This window comes from Myotis nattereri (genome assembly GCF_964212035.1).
Source record: "Myotis nattereri genome assembly, chromosome: 1".
Lineage (NCBI taxonomy): Eukaryota > Metazoa > Chordata > Mammalia > Chiroptera > Vespertilionidae > Myotis > Myotis nattereri.
In genome coordinates, this window is record NC_138075.1 from 207,017,722 (window position 1) to 207,031,861 (window position 14,140).

General features: G+C 44.3%; 1 protein-coding gene across 1 annotated transcript in view; it reads left to right on the forward strand.

The window, feature by feature from the left end:
• Window positions 1-14,140, forward strand: part of RFC1 (replication factor C subunit 1) — an 81,711-nt gene that overhangs the window by 13,951 nt on the left and 53,620 nt on the right. The window contains exon 2 of the mRNA XM_081093048.1: window positions 13,263-13,391. Coding sequence (XP_080949174.1) covers window positions 13,263-13,391 — 129 coding nt within the window. The remainder of the gene's footprint in view (window positions 1-13,262; window positions 13,392-14,140) is intronic.

Here is a 14,140-nt window from a genome sequence, read left to right on the forward strand (position 1 = left end):
AGAATGTATTGTTGGCATTCTTAATTTTCTCATCTGTAGATTGAGGTTAAAAAATTTCATAGGGTTGTTTTGTGAATTAAATAAGTTAATTTAAAAAATATTTTTATTGATTTCAGAAAGGAAGGGAGGAGTGATAGAAACATCAATATTGAGAGAGAATCATTGCTTGGCTGCCTCCTGCATGACACCTACTGGGGATGGAGCCCACACCCTGGGCATAAGTCTTTGACCGAATTGAACCCGGGACCCTTCAGTTCAAAGGCCAATACTCTATCCACTAAGCCAGTGATGGCGAACCTTTTGAGCTCGGCGTGTCAGCATTTTGAAAAACCCTAACTTAACTCTGGTGCTGTGTCACATGTAGAAATTTTTTGATATTTGCAACCATAGTAAAACAAAGACATATTTTTGATATTTATTTTATATATTTAAATGCCATTTAACAAAGAAAAATCAACCAAAAAAATGAGTTCGCGTGTCACCTCTGACACGCGTGTCATAGGTTCGCCATCACTGCACTAAGCCAAACCAGCTAGGGCATAAGTTAATTTTTTTTTTTAAACATATGACTTAATTTTTTAAATATATTTTATTGATTTTTTTACATAGAGTAAGGGAGAGGGATAGAGAGTTAGAAACATCGATGAGAGAGAAACATGAGAGAAACATTGATCAGCTGCCGTTGACCAGAATCGAACCTGGGACCCTTTAGTCTGCAGGCCAATGCTCTATCCACTGAGCCAAACCGGTTAGGGTAAGTTAATTTTTTAAAGGCGCTTAAATCATTTATGTAAGGATTTGATAAATAAATAAATACATAAATAAATAAACAAATGAAGCCCTGAATCAGGGCAGGGGCAATGGAAATAGAGTGAAGAGGACAGCAGTACTTGGGACATAGGTTAGATAGGATGATTAGGCGGAGGGTCAGAGCGAGGAGGAAAAACTGCTTATTTTCCGTTTTGGATGAATGATTGTACTATGCATGAAGTTGGGAATAAGGGAAGAGAAACATGTCTTGGAGGAATATGAGCTTAGTTTGGATGTTAGGAGTTGGAGGGACCTTTGGGAATTTGGACAGAGATGTATCGAGTAGGAGTAGATGCTACATGATGGAGCTCAGAGGAGGTCCGGAATGCAGACCTCTATAAAAATGACTTGTATGGTTAGTGAAAAGACTGCCTACTTTGCCTCCTTGGCACACAGGTTGGCATATTTTTAATAGATAGGCAACCTGTTACTGACAACTTTCTATACTAGCATATAAGCTCGGCAAAGATAGGGGCCACTAGGATAGGCAATTGCTGTATAGTGCCTGGCACATGGCACATTTTCAGTAAATGAATGAATAAGTACAAATAAACTTTGTAAATCCAAAAAAAGAGAAATGAACTAGAATGTAAAACTTATTGGTATAAAAACACCTCTAACCCTTTCTGCATGACTTTATGTCTGAGCTGTTGAATATTTAATGACAATGAATAATTAGCCTAGAGAAATACAGTATTTACTCTATTAGGTTGTAGGTGTATTTTTGATGTGAACTTAATTTCAATGTTTAGCCCTGGCCTGTGTAGTTCAGTTGGTTCGTGGTTTCGATTTCTGGTCAGGGCACATACCCAGGTTGTGGGTTTGATCCCTGGTTGGGGCATGTATCGGAGGTAACTGTTTCATGTTTTTCTCCTTTTCCCTTCCTCTCTCTAAAAATCAATTAAAATAAATATCCTTGGGTGAGGACTGAAAAAAAAAAAAACAACATTTATTTGAATAGTTTAAATATGATTTTTTAAGATCCAGGAGTCAGTTGTAAAATTTGATGTCTTGATGAATAAAAACCGTAATCACAGTACATTATCCCTGATGAAAATTTCAAAATGTTGAAATAAACCATTATATAGGGCATAAACAGTTTCAAATGCTTTAGTTATCCCAAGAAGGTTTGAAGAACTTATTTATTTTAAACCTAAATTAGATAAACATTTTCTGTTTAATTTTACCAGTGTTTTATATTTTTTGATCAGGTACCTGAAAACTTTTTGTGATACAGTATTTCACTGAAAGAGTAGTTTAAGGCTCATGATGCAAATATTATAACTTCAGACTCTTACACATCTATCTTGACACACGTAAGAATGAAAGTAGATCTTTCATTACCTTGGGAGCTGCCTCTGAGGTATACTGAATAGATGACAGAGCAAGCAGGGGAAGCAGTTTCTATGCACTGTGTCTCCCAGAATCATCCAGTCCCCATTCCCGGGCCGCTGCTGTGCTTTATTTGGTCTGTTCTTTATTTCCTATGTTCTGCCTCACTTTCTAAAGGCAGAAAGACCAAAAGCAGAAAATAGAATGAAAGCTCCATGAGAACAGAGATTTTTGCCTGTTTTGTTTATTCCAAGCACAAAGAATAGTTCTTGGCCCATAGAAGGTTCTCACTAAATATTTGGTGAATGAATAAATAAATGATTGAATGGAGGAAGTTGATGCAGGCACTTAAAATTATTTTTAGCTTGAAACTGTTATTGTTCAAAGATTATTCAAACTGCACTTCTTTTTTCACTCTCCGGTATCTTCCTTAGGTAAGTTCTTGAGGCCTGTGTTTGACTTTACTTATCATTAATAGTGATTATATAAAGAGATATTTGTGATTTTCTAAAAAAAACCCAAAAACCTTCTTTGGCTAAAAACAAATTTTAAGAAGAGGAAGTAGCCTACTAAAAGTGAAAGTATTTTGGTTTTCGTAGCCACAATATGGTAATATGACAAGAGTCCTTATTATAGGGATCAATTATAAGTCAACTTTAATAATTTACTTCAGAAATAATACACAATAAGTGTTAGTTTAATACTTAAAATTTCTTAAAGCAATTGGTAAAATCACAGCAAAATTTAATCCTAATGAAAGATTCTTTTAATATACAATCTTTAAAAACAAATCTACCATGAATTTTATTTTACATAATTAAGAATATCCCTGAGCCCAGGTGTGAAGGTCAGTGACCTCAGGAATAACTGCGCATGTGTTCATTGAATATTAATTAAGCGTTTAGTCATCTGAGGTGCCGACCCTGTGCCTGAGATACAGTGGTGAGTAAGATAGACAAGCCTGCTTTATGGAACTTGCAGCAGTGTATTTAAATTTAGATTTCTGTGACTATCAAAAGTCTCTTGGTAATCATTTTAGGACCCAGGGCAAGTTCCTTGGTTCCATTTTTTAAAAAAATATATTTTTATTGATTTTAGAAAAGAAGGGAGAGGGGGAGAGAGAGAAACATCAATGATGAGAGAGAATCATTGATCTGCTGCCTCCTGCACGTCCCCTACTAGGGATCAAACCTGCAACCCAGGCATGTGCCCTTGACCGGAATCCAACCTGGGACCCTTCAGTCCGCAGGCCGACCCTCTATCCACTGAGGCAAACCAGCTAGGGCTTCTTTTTTTTTTTTTAATATAAAAAAATTTTTTTTTCTCTATTACAATTGGCATGCAATATTATATTGGTTTCAGGTGTATAGCATAGTGGTTAGACATTTGTATAACTTAAATGGTTCCCCCAATAAGTCTAGTACCCACCTGAAACCATACAGTACAATATTATTGACTGTATTCCCTGTTCCCTATGCTGTACTTTACATCCCTATGACTATTTTGTATCTGCTGGTTTGAACTTCTTAGTCCCCTCACCTTTTTCATGCAGCCCCCAGTACCCCTCCCACTTGGCAAGCATCAGTTTGTTCTCTATATCTGTGAGTTTGTTTGTTTTATTTGTTTCATTTAGCATAATCTTCTCTAGGTCCATCCGTGTTGTTGCAGTGGTAAAATTTCATTCTTTTTTATAGCCGAGTAATATTTCATTTTATATATGTACCACATCTTTATCCAGTTATCTATCTATGGACACTTTCATGCTTTCCATATCTTGCCTATTATAAATATAGCTGCAATGAATATAGGGGTGCATATATCTTTTTGAATTAGCGCTTTGGATTTCTTTGGATAAACACCCAGAAGTGGGATTGCCAGGTCATATGGTAGTTCTGTTTTATTTTTTGAGAAACCTCCATACTGATTTCTTGGTGGTGTTTTTTTTGAGAAGCTATCCCTGAGGCACTCTGTGTCAGGTGCTTCTGGTACTCTTAGTCTTGTGATTAGCTCTTAGGACTGTTCCATATTTAATTCTTTATATACTAATTTGTCTCCCAGGTAGCTCCATGAGTGCTATTTCCTGTTCCCATCTTAAGTCCCTGGCACAGTGCCTGTCTAAGCATACAGGATCAAATGTATCAGAAATAATCAGAAGGAAAGGCAATGTTCCTAATTGTAGGGGGATGGCTACTTTTGTATGGATCCTTAGAATTACAGGACAACTGTGAAGGGGCAGGCATGGTCAAGTGGAAAACTAAGAAAAAGATTTGGAATAGGAGGACCAGGTTTCATTCTGGAGGTTTTGGTGGGCCACCTTTAATTCCCATAGGGATCCACCGAGGCAGGTGGCAACAGAGGAAACAAAGGGGCAGAGAAATCAAGTAATTCATCAGTAATAAGTGGCAAAAAACAAACGCCTGTGTGTGTTTGACTTACAGTTCCACTTGCTCATCTACAAAATGGAGATGTATCATTATATATTTGCCCTGTTTACTATGGATGATCATCAAAAGAGATAAATCTGTGTCCAATAGCTGTAAGTAAAATCATGAAAAACTTTATTTCTTTTAGAAATGGAATATTGAGAAAAAAGGTGTGCACATTTATAATTTTGATAATATTGCTGGATTGTCTTCTGAAAAGGCTGCACCAATTTTTACTTTTATCAGCATTTGTAGTGTGTGAGCATCTGTTTTCCCACATTCATGACAAGTTTGGGCATTATCAGTCTTTTAAAACTTAGAGAAAAATAATCCAGTTTTAACTTATCTGTTTATTATTTGTGAAGTTGAGCATCTATTTATGTCTGTTGGATATTTACATTTCTTTCATACTAGTAATTTGCCTATTAGTAGCTTTTATTTATTTTTTATTGGGTTATCTTTTGATTTGTAGGAACCCTTTTATATATAGCAGTAGAGGCCTGGTGCATGAAATTCGTGCACAAGTAGGGTCCCTAGGTCTGGCCGGTGATCTGGGCTGATCGGGGCTTTCTGGCTGCTGGCCGGAGCCTCCCTTCGTTCCACGCCGGTCCTTGGTGGTCAGCAAACGTCATAGCAAGCGATCGAACTCCCGGTCTCCTGGTTGAACTCCTGAGAGGACACTTTGCATATTAGCCTTTTATATTTATACTAAGAGGCTGGTGCACAAAAATTTGTGCACTCGGGGGTGGGGGGCAGAGGGGGGTCCCTCAGCCTGGCCTGTGCCCTCTCGCAGTCTGGGACACCTCGGGAGATAACGACCTGCTGGCTTAGGCCTGCTCCCGGGTGGCAGAGGGCAGGCCCAATCCCTAGGTGCAGCCCCTGGTCGGGCTCAGAGCAGGGCTGCTTGGGGAGTTGGGGCGCCGCCCCCTGTCATGCACAGAGCAGGGCGGATCGGGAGGTTGCGATGCCACCCTCAGTCACGCTCAGGGTAGGGCCAATTGGGGGTTTGGGGCACCGCCCCCTGTCACGCTCAAGGCAGGGTCGATGGGGAGGTTGCGGCGCCACCCCGTGTCATGCACAGAGCAGGGCCAATTGGGGTTGGGGTGCTGCCCCATGTCACTCACAGAGCAGAGCCCATCAGGGGGGTTGGGGCTCCGTACCCTGTCATGCACAGAGCAGGGTCGATCAGGGGGTTGGGGAGCTCTCCCCTATCACACACACAGCAGGGCCCATCAGGGGTTTGGGGAGCTCCCCCCTGTCACGCACAGAGCAGGGCCCATCAGGGGGTTGAGGAGCTCCCCCTGTCACTCACAGAGTAGGACCGATAGGGGAGGCATATTACCCTTTTACTATATAGGATAGAGGCCTGGTGCATGGATGGGGGCTGGCTGGTTTGCCCTGAAGGGTGTCCTGGATCAGGGTGGAGGTCCCCACTGGGGTGCCTGGCCAGTCTGGGTGAGGGGCTGAGGGCTGTTTTCAGGCTGGCGAGTGACTGAAGCTCCCAACCGCTCCTTTTACCGGTGCGGGGAGGCATATTACCCTTTTACTATATAGGATAAAGGCCTGGTGCATGGATGGGGGCTGGCTGGTTTGCCCTGAAGGGTGTCCTGGATCAGGGTGGGGGTCCCCACTGGGGTGCCTGGCCAGTCTGGGTGTGGGGCTGAGGGCTGTTTTCAGGCTGGCGAGTGACTGAAGCTCCCAACCGCTCCTTTTTTTTTTTTTTTTTTTTTAATTCTGGGCCAGCTTTACTCTGAGGCTTGGCTCCAGCTCTTAGGCCTCCGCTGCTGAAAGCAGATATCTGGTTTGTTTGGGTTCTATAATCGAAACACTGTTTCAACTCCAGCTCTGAGATCCCGGCTGGCTGAAAGCAGGTTTCTGGGGTTTTGTTTAGCTTCTATATTTGTAACAATGTTTCAAACTGCAAGCTCAGAGGCTGGCAGCGGCAGGTGGGGAACGTTGGAGTCCTCCGTCACTGAAGCAAGCAAGCCTCATGTTCGCTTCAAGCTGCCTGGCTGCCGGCCGCCATCTTGGCTGGCAGTTAATTTGCAAATCACCCTGATTAGCCAATGGGAAGGGTAGTGGAGGTATGGCTAATTACCGTGTTTCTCTTTTATTAGATAGGACTAGAGGTCTGGTGCATGAAAATTCATGCACTGGGTGGGGGGTCCCTCAGCCCAGCCTGTCCCCTCTCACAGTCCAGGAGCCCTCAGGGGATGTCCTACTGACGACTTAGGCCCACTCTGAGTGGGTCTAAGCTGCAGTCTAGCCTCCCTCTGCAGGAGTCAACTGGGCTGATCAAGCGAAGACGCCATCCCCATCACCCTGCTGCTGCTGCCACTGCTGGCTGACACGGCTGCCGGCCCTTAGCCCTTGCTTCATAGTGCTGGCCCCGCCCCTGGTCCCCTGGTCAGGGGGGTGGCAATCTGGGGCCAGGCCAGCTGGGGGAGGGGCTGTGGGAGGTTGAGGCACTGTGGTTGCACCCCATTCAGCCTCTGTGGAGGCTCCAGGACCGAGGCGCTGTGGCCCCTTCTGCTGCCACCTCTGGGGAAGAAGGGGCCGCAGCGTGGGTGGTGGGACTGGACTGGACTCACGCTGCGACCTCTCCCGCACCCCCCACAGCCCCTATGCGAAAGGCGCTGCGCCCCCAGACCAGCCCGCGCTGTCGGCCCTCAGCCCTCACAGCTGTGGCTTTGTCTGGAAGATGTCGGTTTAATTAGCATATTACCCTTTTGTTAGTATACATAGATGTTTGTAGATATTTTCAAATTAATTTCTTGTATTTTAACTTTGTTTATGGCGTGTTTTTTTTAAAAAAATATATTTTATTGATTTTTTTACAGAGAGGAAGGGGGAGAGAGAGGGATAGAGAGTTAGAAACATCGATGAGATAGAAACATCGATTCAGCTGCCTCCTGCACGCCCCCACTGGGGATGTGCCCGCAACCCAGGTACATGCCCTTGACCAGAATCGAACCTGGGACCCTTCAGTCCGCAGGCTGATGCTCTATCTGCTGAGCCAAACCAGCTAGGGCTGTTTATGGCATCTTTTGTTTTATTTTTATGTAGTCAAATCTGTTTTTATGGATGGTCTCTAGCCTTGATGTTTTGCTTGGAAGGCCTTCTCTGTGCCAAGATTGCAAAAGTAAATTTAAAATTTCATGCCTTTTCCTGTTTATTCTGCTGTTTAGATTCATTATTTGGGACATGATTAGCCACTGGACTTGTTCTTCAACAGTTTTTTAAATCTTTGAAGACCTGGAATACTAAACAGAGAGTGTTAACTGAAGACTAAGGTGAAGTCACATTCTATAAAGTGTTAGGCCAGATTGGTGACCTTTGTCTTTTAGATGTTTATACACAAGATGGCTGCTCACGTTAGAGGTAATACTAAAGGTATGAGTAAAATGGCTCTCACTCTGATGAAAATTTTTTTCCCAAAGCTTAGATTTTTAGTTTGTGTTCCGTTGGATCAGGATGCTGTGATTTCTTCAACTATTCTGCTGCCATCAGGGATAAGGCATGGGGAGTGTGGGCCCGTAGGGTAGACTAAAGGGAAAGGAAGGGACAGGGGGTGTGAATAGAATTACTTAGGAAGGAAAGGTTGTCACAGTGTGGAGGCGGAGCAGTGTGGTACAAACCGAAATCAGAGCTCAGCAGTTACTCAACCTTACCAACAATTTCATTTCCTGAATTGTTTTTTTCTCTTTGCGGTTTTAAGCATTTGTGGTTCTAAAACATTGAAAAACACCGCTGTTTTAAACCTGATTATTAATCTTCAGTTTTGGTATTTCCATGGTGCATGTGCACTCTGTGTCTGTGTGTCTGTGTTTTGCACAATCACCACTGTTTGAAATGAAGAATCATTTGGCAATTTCAAAAGTGAAACTCTAATGTGAAATTCTCATTTCCTCCAGAAGCAGTAACGTAAGTAGTTGTCAGCCTCAAATTCAGTTCTGTGCAAGCTATACAGAAGACTGAGACTTTCTTTATTACCTATCTCCTCCTCCTCCTCCTCCTCCTCCTCCTCCTCCTCCTCCTCCTCCTCCTCTGTTAAATAATTCTTTATTGTTGAAATAAAGAATAATAATTCTTTATTATCCTATATAATAAAACCCTAATATGCAAATTGACTGAGCAGCGGAACGACCAGTTGCTGTGACACACATTGACCACCAGGGAGCAGACACTCAATGCAGGAGCTGCCCCCTGGTGGGCAATGTGCTCCCACAGGGGGAGCACCACTCAGCCAGAAGCCATGCTCGTGGCTGGCGAGCACAGTGGCAGTGGTAAGATCCTCTCCCACCTCTGCTGCAGGTGGGCAGTAAGGAGCAAGGGGTCCCAGACTGCAACCAAGAGATCAGGCCAAAGCTGGCAGGAGGACATCCCCCAAGAGGTCCTGAACTGTGAGGGGGCACAGGCCGGGCTGAGGGCCCCCACCCCGGTGCATGAATTTCATGCACTAGGCCTCTAGTTGTTAAATTATTCTTTATTGTAGAGGCCCGGTGCACGAAATTCGTGCACTGGGGGGTGGGGTTCCCTCAGCCCAGCCTGCCCCTCTCACAGTCCGGGAGCCCTCAGTGGATGTCCTATTGACGGCCACAGTCTGGCAGCAGAGGCTCGGAGCAGGCGTCCTGTGTGTGTGTGTACGTGTCCGCTATGGGCCTGCCCCCAGCCACATTGGAGGCTCAGAGCAGGCGCTGTGTGTGTGTGTGAGTGTGTGTGTGTGAGTCTGCTGGGGGCCTGCCCCCAGCCACACTGTGGAGGCTTGGAGCAGGTGCCCCTCTGTGTTGATCTCTCAGGCTCCTGGCCTCCACTGCGTTTTTCTCTCCCTTGAGCTGTGGCCAGGGTGGGGTGCTGCCTGCAGGCTGCGCTTTCCTGCTCATGAATCACCGGATCACTGCAGAGACCAGGGGCAGGCCCTGCTGGGTGCTGCCTGTGGGGAACTTTTCTCCTCTGGGATCACCATGGCGATCTCAGGAGCAGGCCCACCTGGGGGCCGCCTGCCCTCCGCACTTGCCTGCTCTGGGATCACCATGGGGTCCCAGCTGGCAGTGGGGCTTAGGCGGCACTTGGGGGTCTTGGCTGGGGGTGGGGCTTAGGCGCATGGGGCTTAGGTGGCACACGGGGGTCCCGGCTGGAGTGGGGCTTAGGTGATGCGATCGTGCTGCCTAAGCCCGGCCACCCAGGGCCGCATATGGGGGCCGGATGGTGTCTGGTGCTGGCCAGCCCTGCCCACAATATGCAAATTAGCCGCCATCTTTGATGGCGGTTAATTTGCATATGGTGCTGATTAGCCAATGGGAAGCATAGCGAACGTACGGTCAATTATCCTTTTTGTCTTTTATTAGATAGGATGTCTCCTCCCCCCTCCCCCCCCCCCATTGACCCTCTGACTGCCCCCGCCTCAGGCCTTCAGCACCCTATTGTTTGTGTCCATGGGTCATGCATATATGCATACAAGGTCTTTGGTTGATTACCTCCCACCCACCCATCCTCCCCTGCCTTCTCTCTGAGATTCCACACTCTGCTCCATGTCTCTGGATCTACTCTGTTCATCAGTTTATTTTGTTACTTAGATTCCACATATGAGTGCAATCATGTGATACTTGTCTTTCTCTGACTGACTTATTTCACTTAGCATATTCCCTAGGTCCCTCCATACTGTCTCAAAGGGTAAGAGATTCTTCTCTTTTTTTTTTTGCTGCATAGTATTCCATGGTATAAATGTACCACAGCTTTTTTATCCACTCATCTGCTGATGGGCACTTAGGCTGTTTCCAGATCTTAGCTATTGTAAATTGTGCTGCTATGAACATAGGGGTGCGTACATTCTTTCTGATTGGTGCTTAGGGTTTCTTAGGATATATTCCTAGAAGTGGGATCACTGGGTCAAGTCATCCTTCTCTTCTTTAGCACCTGACACAAATGTCTCAGTTTCATAGCTGAGGTATCCATTTCATAAACAGTATTTTTATTTTATTTTTGTTACTCCTCACCTGAGGGTATTTTCCCATCTATTAGAGAGACTGGAAGGAAGGAAGTGGGGGACACAGAGAGAGAAACATCGATGTGATAGAGACACATCGTTTGGTTGCCTCCCCTCCTGCATGAGCCCTGACGCATCCAGGACCGGGGATTAAGCCTGCAACCCTGAGGTATGTGTCCTTGACTGGAATCAAACCCAGGACTCATCAGTCCACAGGCTGGTGCTCTATCCACTGAGTAAAACTGGCTAGGGCCATAAACAGTATTTTTTATTTATTTATTTATTTATTTATTTTTTAAAATATATTTTATTGATTTTTTACAGAGAGGAAGGGAGAGAGATAGAGAGTCAGAAACATCGATGAGAGAGAAACATCGACCAGCCGCCTCCTGCACATCCCCCACCGGGGATGTGCCCGCAACCCAGGTACATGCCCTTGACCGGAATCGAACCTGGGACCTTTCAGTCCGCAGGCCAACGCTCTATCCACTGAGCCAAACCGGTTTCGGCAATAAACAGTATTTTTTAGACTTGGATTTTATTAGGATAGATTTGTGACTTTCCTATATTGGGAAATTTACATAAGAGGGTTTAAAACCAGGGAAGCCTTCAATCTTTTTGGCAGAATTTAACATGTCCATGTACCTCTTTTATCTGCTTTGTTTATTGCTTAGCCACAAATCTGTGTGTGTGTGTGTGTGTACACATGTATACATACATAAAACACTTGTTTTGGGTTTTGGACATTTTAATGACAATTATTCCCATAGCCTGTATAATAAAGAGATAATATGCAAATTGACCATTACTCCAACACACAAGATGGCCACCCCCATGTGGACACTAGATGGCCGGCAGAGGAGGGCAGTTGTGGGCGATCAGGCCAGCAGGGGAGGGCAGTTAGGGGTGACCAGGCCTACAGGGGAGGGCAGTTAGGGGCGACCAGGCTGGCAAGGGAGGGCAGTTAAGGGTGACCGGACCAGCAGGGGAGGACAGTTAGGGGCGACCAGTCCGGCAGGGGAGGGCAGTTAGGGGTGACCAGGCCGGCAGGGGAGGGCAGTTAGGGGCAATTGGGCCAGCAGGGGAGCAGTTAGGTGTCGATCAGGCTGCCAGGGGGGTGGTTAGGGGGTGATCCGGCTGTCAGGCAGAAGTGGTTGGGGCAATTGGGCAGGCAGGCAGGAGAGTGGATGGGAGCCAGCAGTTCTGGATTGTGAAAAGGATGTCCGACTGCCCGTTTAGGCCCGATCCCACCGGGCAGTCAGACATCCCTCAAGGGGTCGCAGATTGGAGAGGGTGCAGGCTGGGCTGAGGGACACACCCCTCCCCCCCATGCATGAATTTTGTGCATCGGGCCTCTAGTGTAGGAAATAATTAACTTTCTTATACTTCACAAAATAATTTTACAGGCATTTTCCTCACCACAATAAAGAGAGATAGGTTGAAACAGGTAAAAAGGATTTGAAAATTCAAAATTATAATCACCAAGAATAAGAAGCGGGAAGAAGGTACAATTGGTTCTTGAACCTAGTTCGTTGGAATTCAGATCCTAGGTTCTCATTATTTTTTGTTCCTGATACCCTTGACTATGAGTAGAGGTTTGTAAATGGAGATGTTACAGGGTATGAAGGGATAATAGTTCATAAAGGAGGGGGAAGGGAAGCTTTTTACTGAGCCAAAATTGTTATAGATGCTATAATTAATTCTCATAAAATAGGTATTACTAATTCTATTTTTACTGATGAGAAACAGACTTATAAATTAAAGTAACTTGCCCAGGGTCACACACAGATAGAAGGCAGTAAATTAAAGATTTAAACCAAGGCTTTTTGATTCAAAGCTAAAATCTAAAAGGGTAGGGAAGAATATGTATGGATAAGAAAATGAAGTGATTTTAATTATAAATTACATTGTAAGTGTATGATTAAATTATACAGTGTAACACTGGGAGGGGGTAGAGAAATTAAAGAGAAGATTGTAATAAGCATCAAAATTTTTTTCTTCAGAACTTGGAAAACTCATATAAAGGAAAAGAATGTCAAAGTTCTTAGTTGTTAAAGTCTTAAATGATCAGGGTTGTTATGGTTATTCTTCTTTCAAACTGGATTATAAATCCTGTGGGCAAGGATTATATTTTTCAACTCTTCATCTTCTTTGCTACTGTGCCTGGTATGGTGAGCTGAGTATGTGCATGATTGAACAATAGATACCTATTACTTGCTACTTTAGTAATTGTGCTATTGTTAACAAAAATTTCACTTGGTTTTTTTGGCCCTATTCTTAGAATCAATACTGTTTTTCATTAGGCAAATCATTTTTAACTCAGGTAATTTTATCAGTTCACTTTTGCATATAAAAAGAATGCTGCTACACATGGAACTATGTCACCATAATGAAATTACTCACCTGGCTGGCGTGGCTCAGTGGTTGAGCATTGACCTATGAAACATTTGATTCCCAGTCAGGGCACATGCCTGGGTTGTGGGCTCGATCCCCAGTGGGGGCGTGTAGGAGGTAGTCGATCAGTGATTCTTTCTCATCTTTGGTGTTTCTATCTCTCCCTTTCCCTGACTCTCTGAAATAAATAAAAATATATTTAACAAAAAAGAAATTACTCAAGGTAAACCAGTGTGTGTATAGAGGTGTCCCTTTTTACAATTGAAATTATAATTTTATGCTGTTAATGTTTACTTATGAATCTTTTTTACTTTTAGGATATTCGGAAATTCTTTGGGGTTATACCAAGTGGAAAGAAATCTGCAAGTGAAACAATAAAGAAGAATGAGAAAACAAAGTCTGCTGAAGAAACTTCAAAAGCAAAGAAAGGAATAAAGGAAATCAAGGTAAGTTTTCCAAATACAATTTAGAATTGTACGAAAGGTTAAATCAATTCAGTTCCTAGACTTGATAGGACGTGAGGGAGCCTTGAGTAAATACAGATTTCAACTCATTTAGCAGTGGAAGAAGAAAAGTAATGAGCTAATATTTATTTCTAATTAATATGGCTTACTGAATTCATATGCTTTTCTGAGGTAGAGATGGAACACTTTTCAATTGTAAAAACTTTGTTTTAAGACCAAAGTTTGCTCATAGAGAGACATGAGTCCCTATACCCAGGTGAATGGTATTGGACTTCTGGTGAGGAAAGGGCTTTGGAAAGCTTTATTTTTTTTTGCCTGTCCTCCTTGGGCAAGAGTTTTATCATTTAACTAGAGGCCCGGTGCACAAATTTGTCCATGGGTGGGGTCCTTCAGCCTGGCCGGCGATTGGAGCCATCTGGGGTGGGCCGGCCGGCTGGGAGGAGTCACCACAGGAGGTTGGCCAGCAGGGGAGGGGCTGTGGGAGGTTGGCTGTGGGAGCACACTGACAACTAGGGGCAGCTCATGTATTGAGCGTCTGCCCCCTGGTGGTCAGTGCATGTCATAGTGACTGGTTGACAGGTCGTTCTGGTTGCTTAGCTTTTATATATATAGACTAGAGGCCCAGTGCATGAAATTCGTGCATGGGTGGGGTCCCTAGGCCTGGTCAGCGATCAGGACAGATCAGGTTCCCTGCCTCTCTTTCTCCCCCCCCTTCCCTTGCTGCCACCACA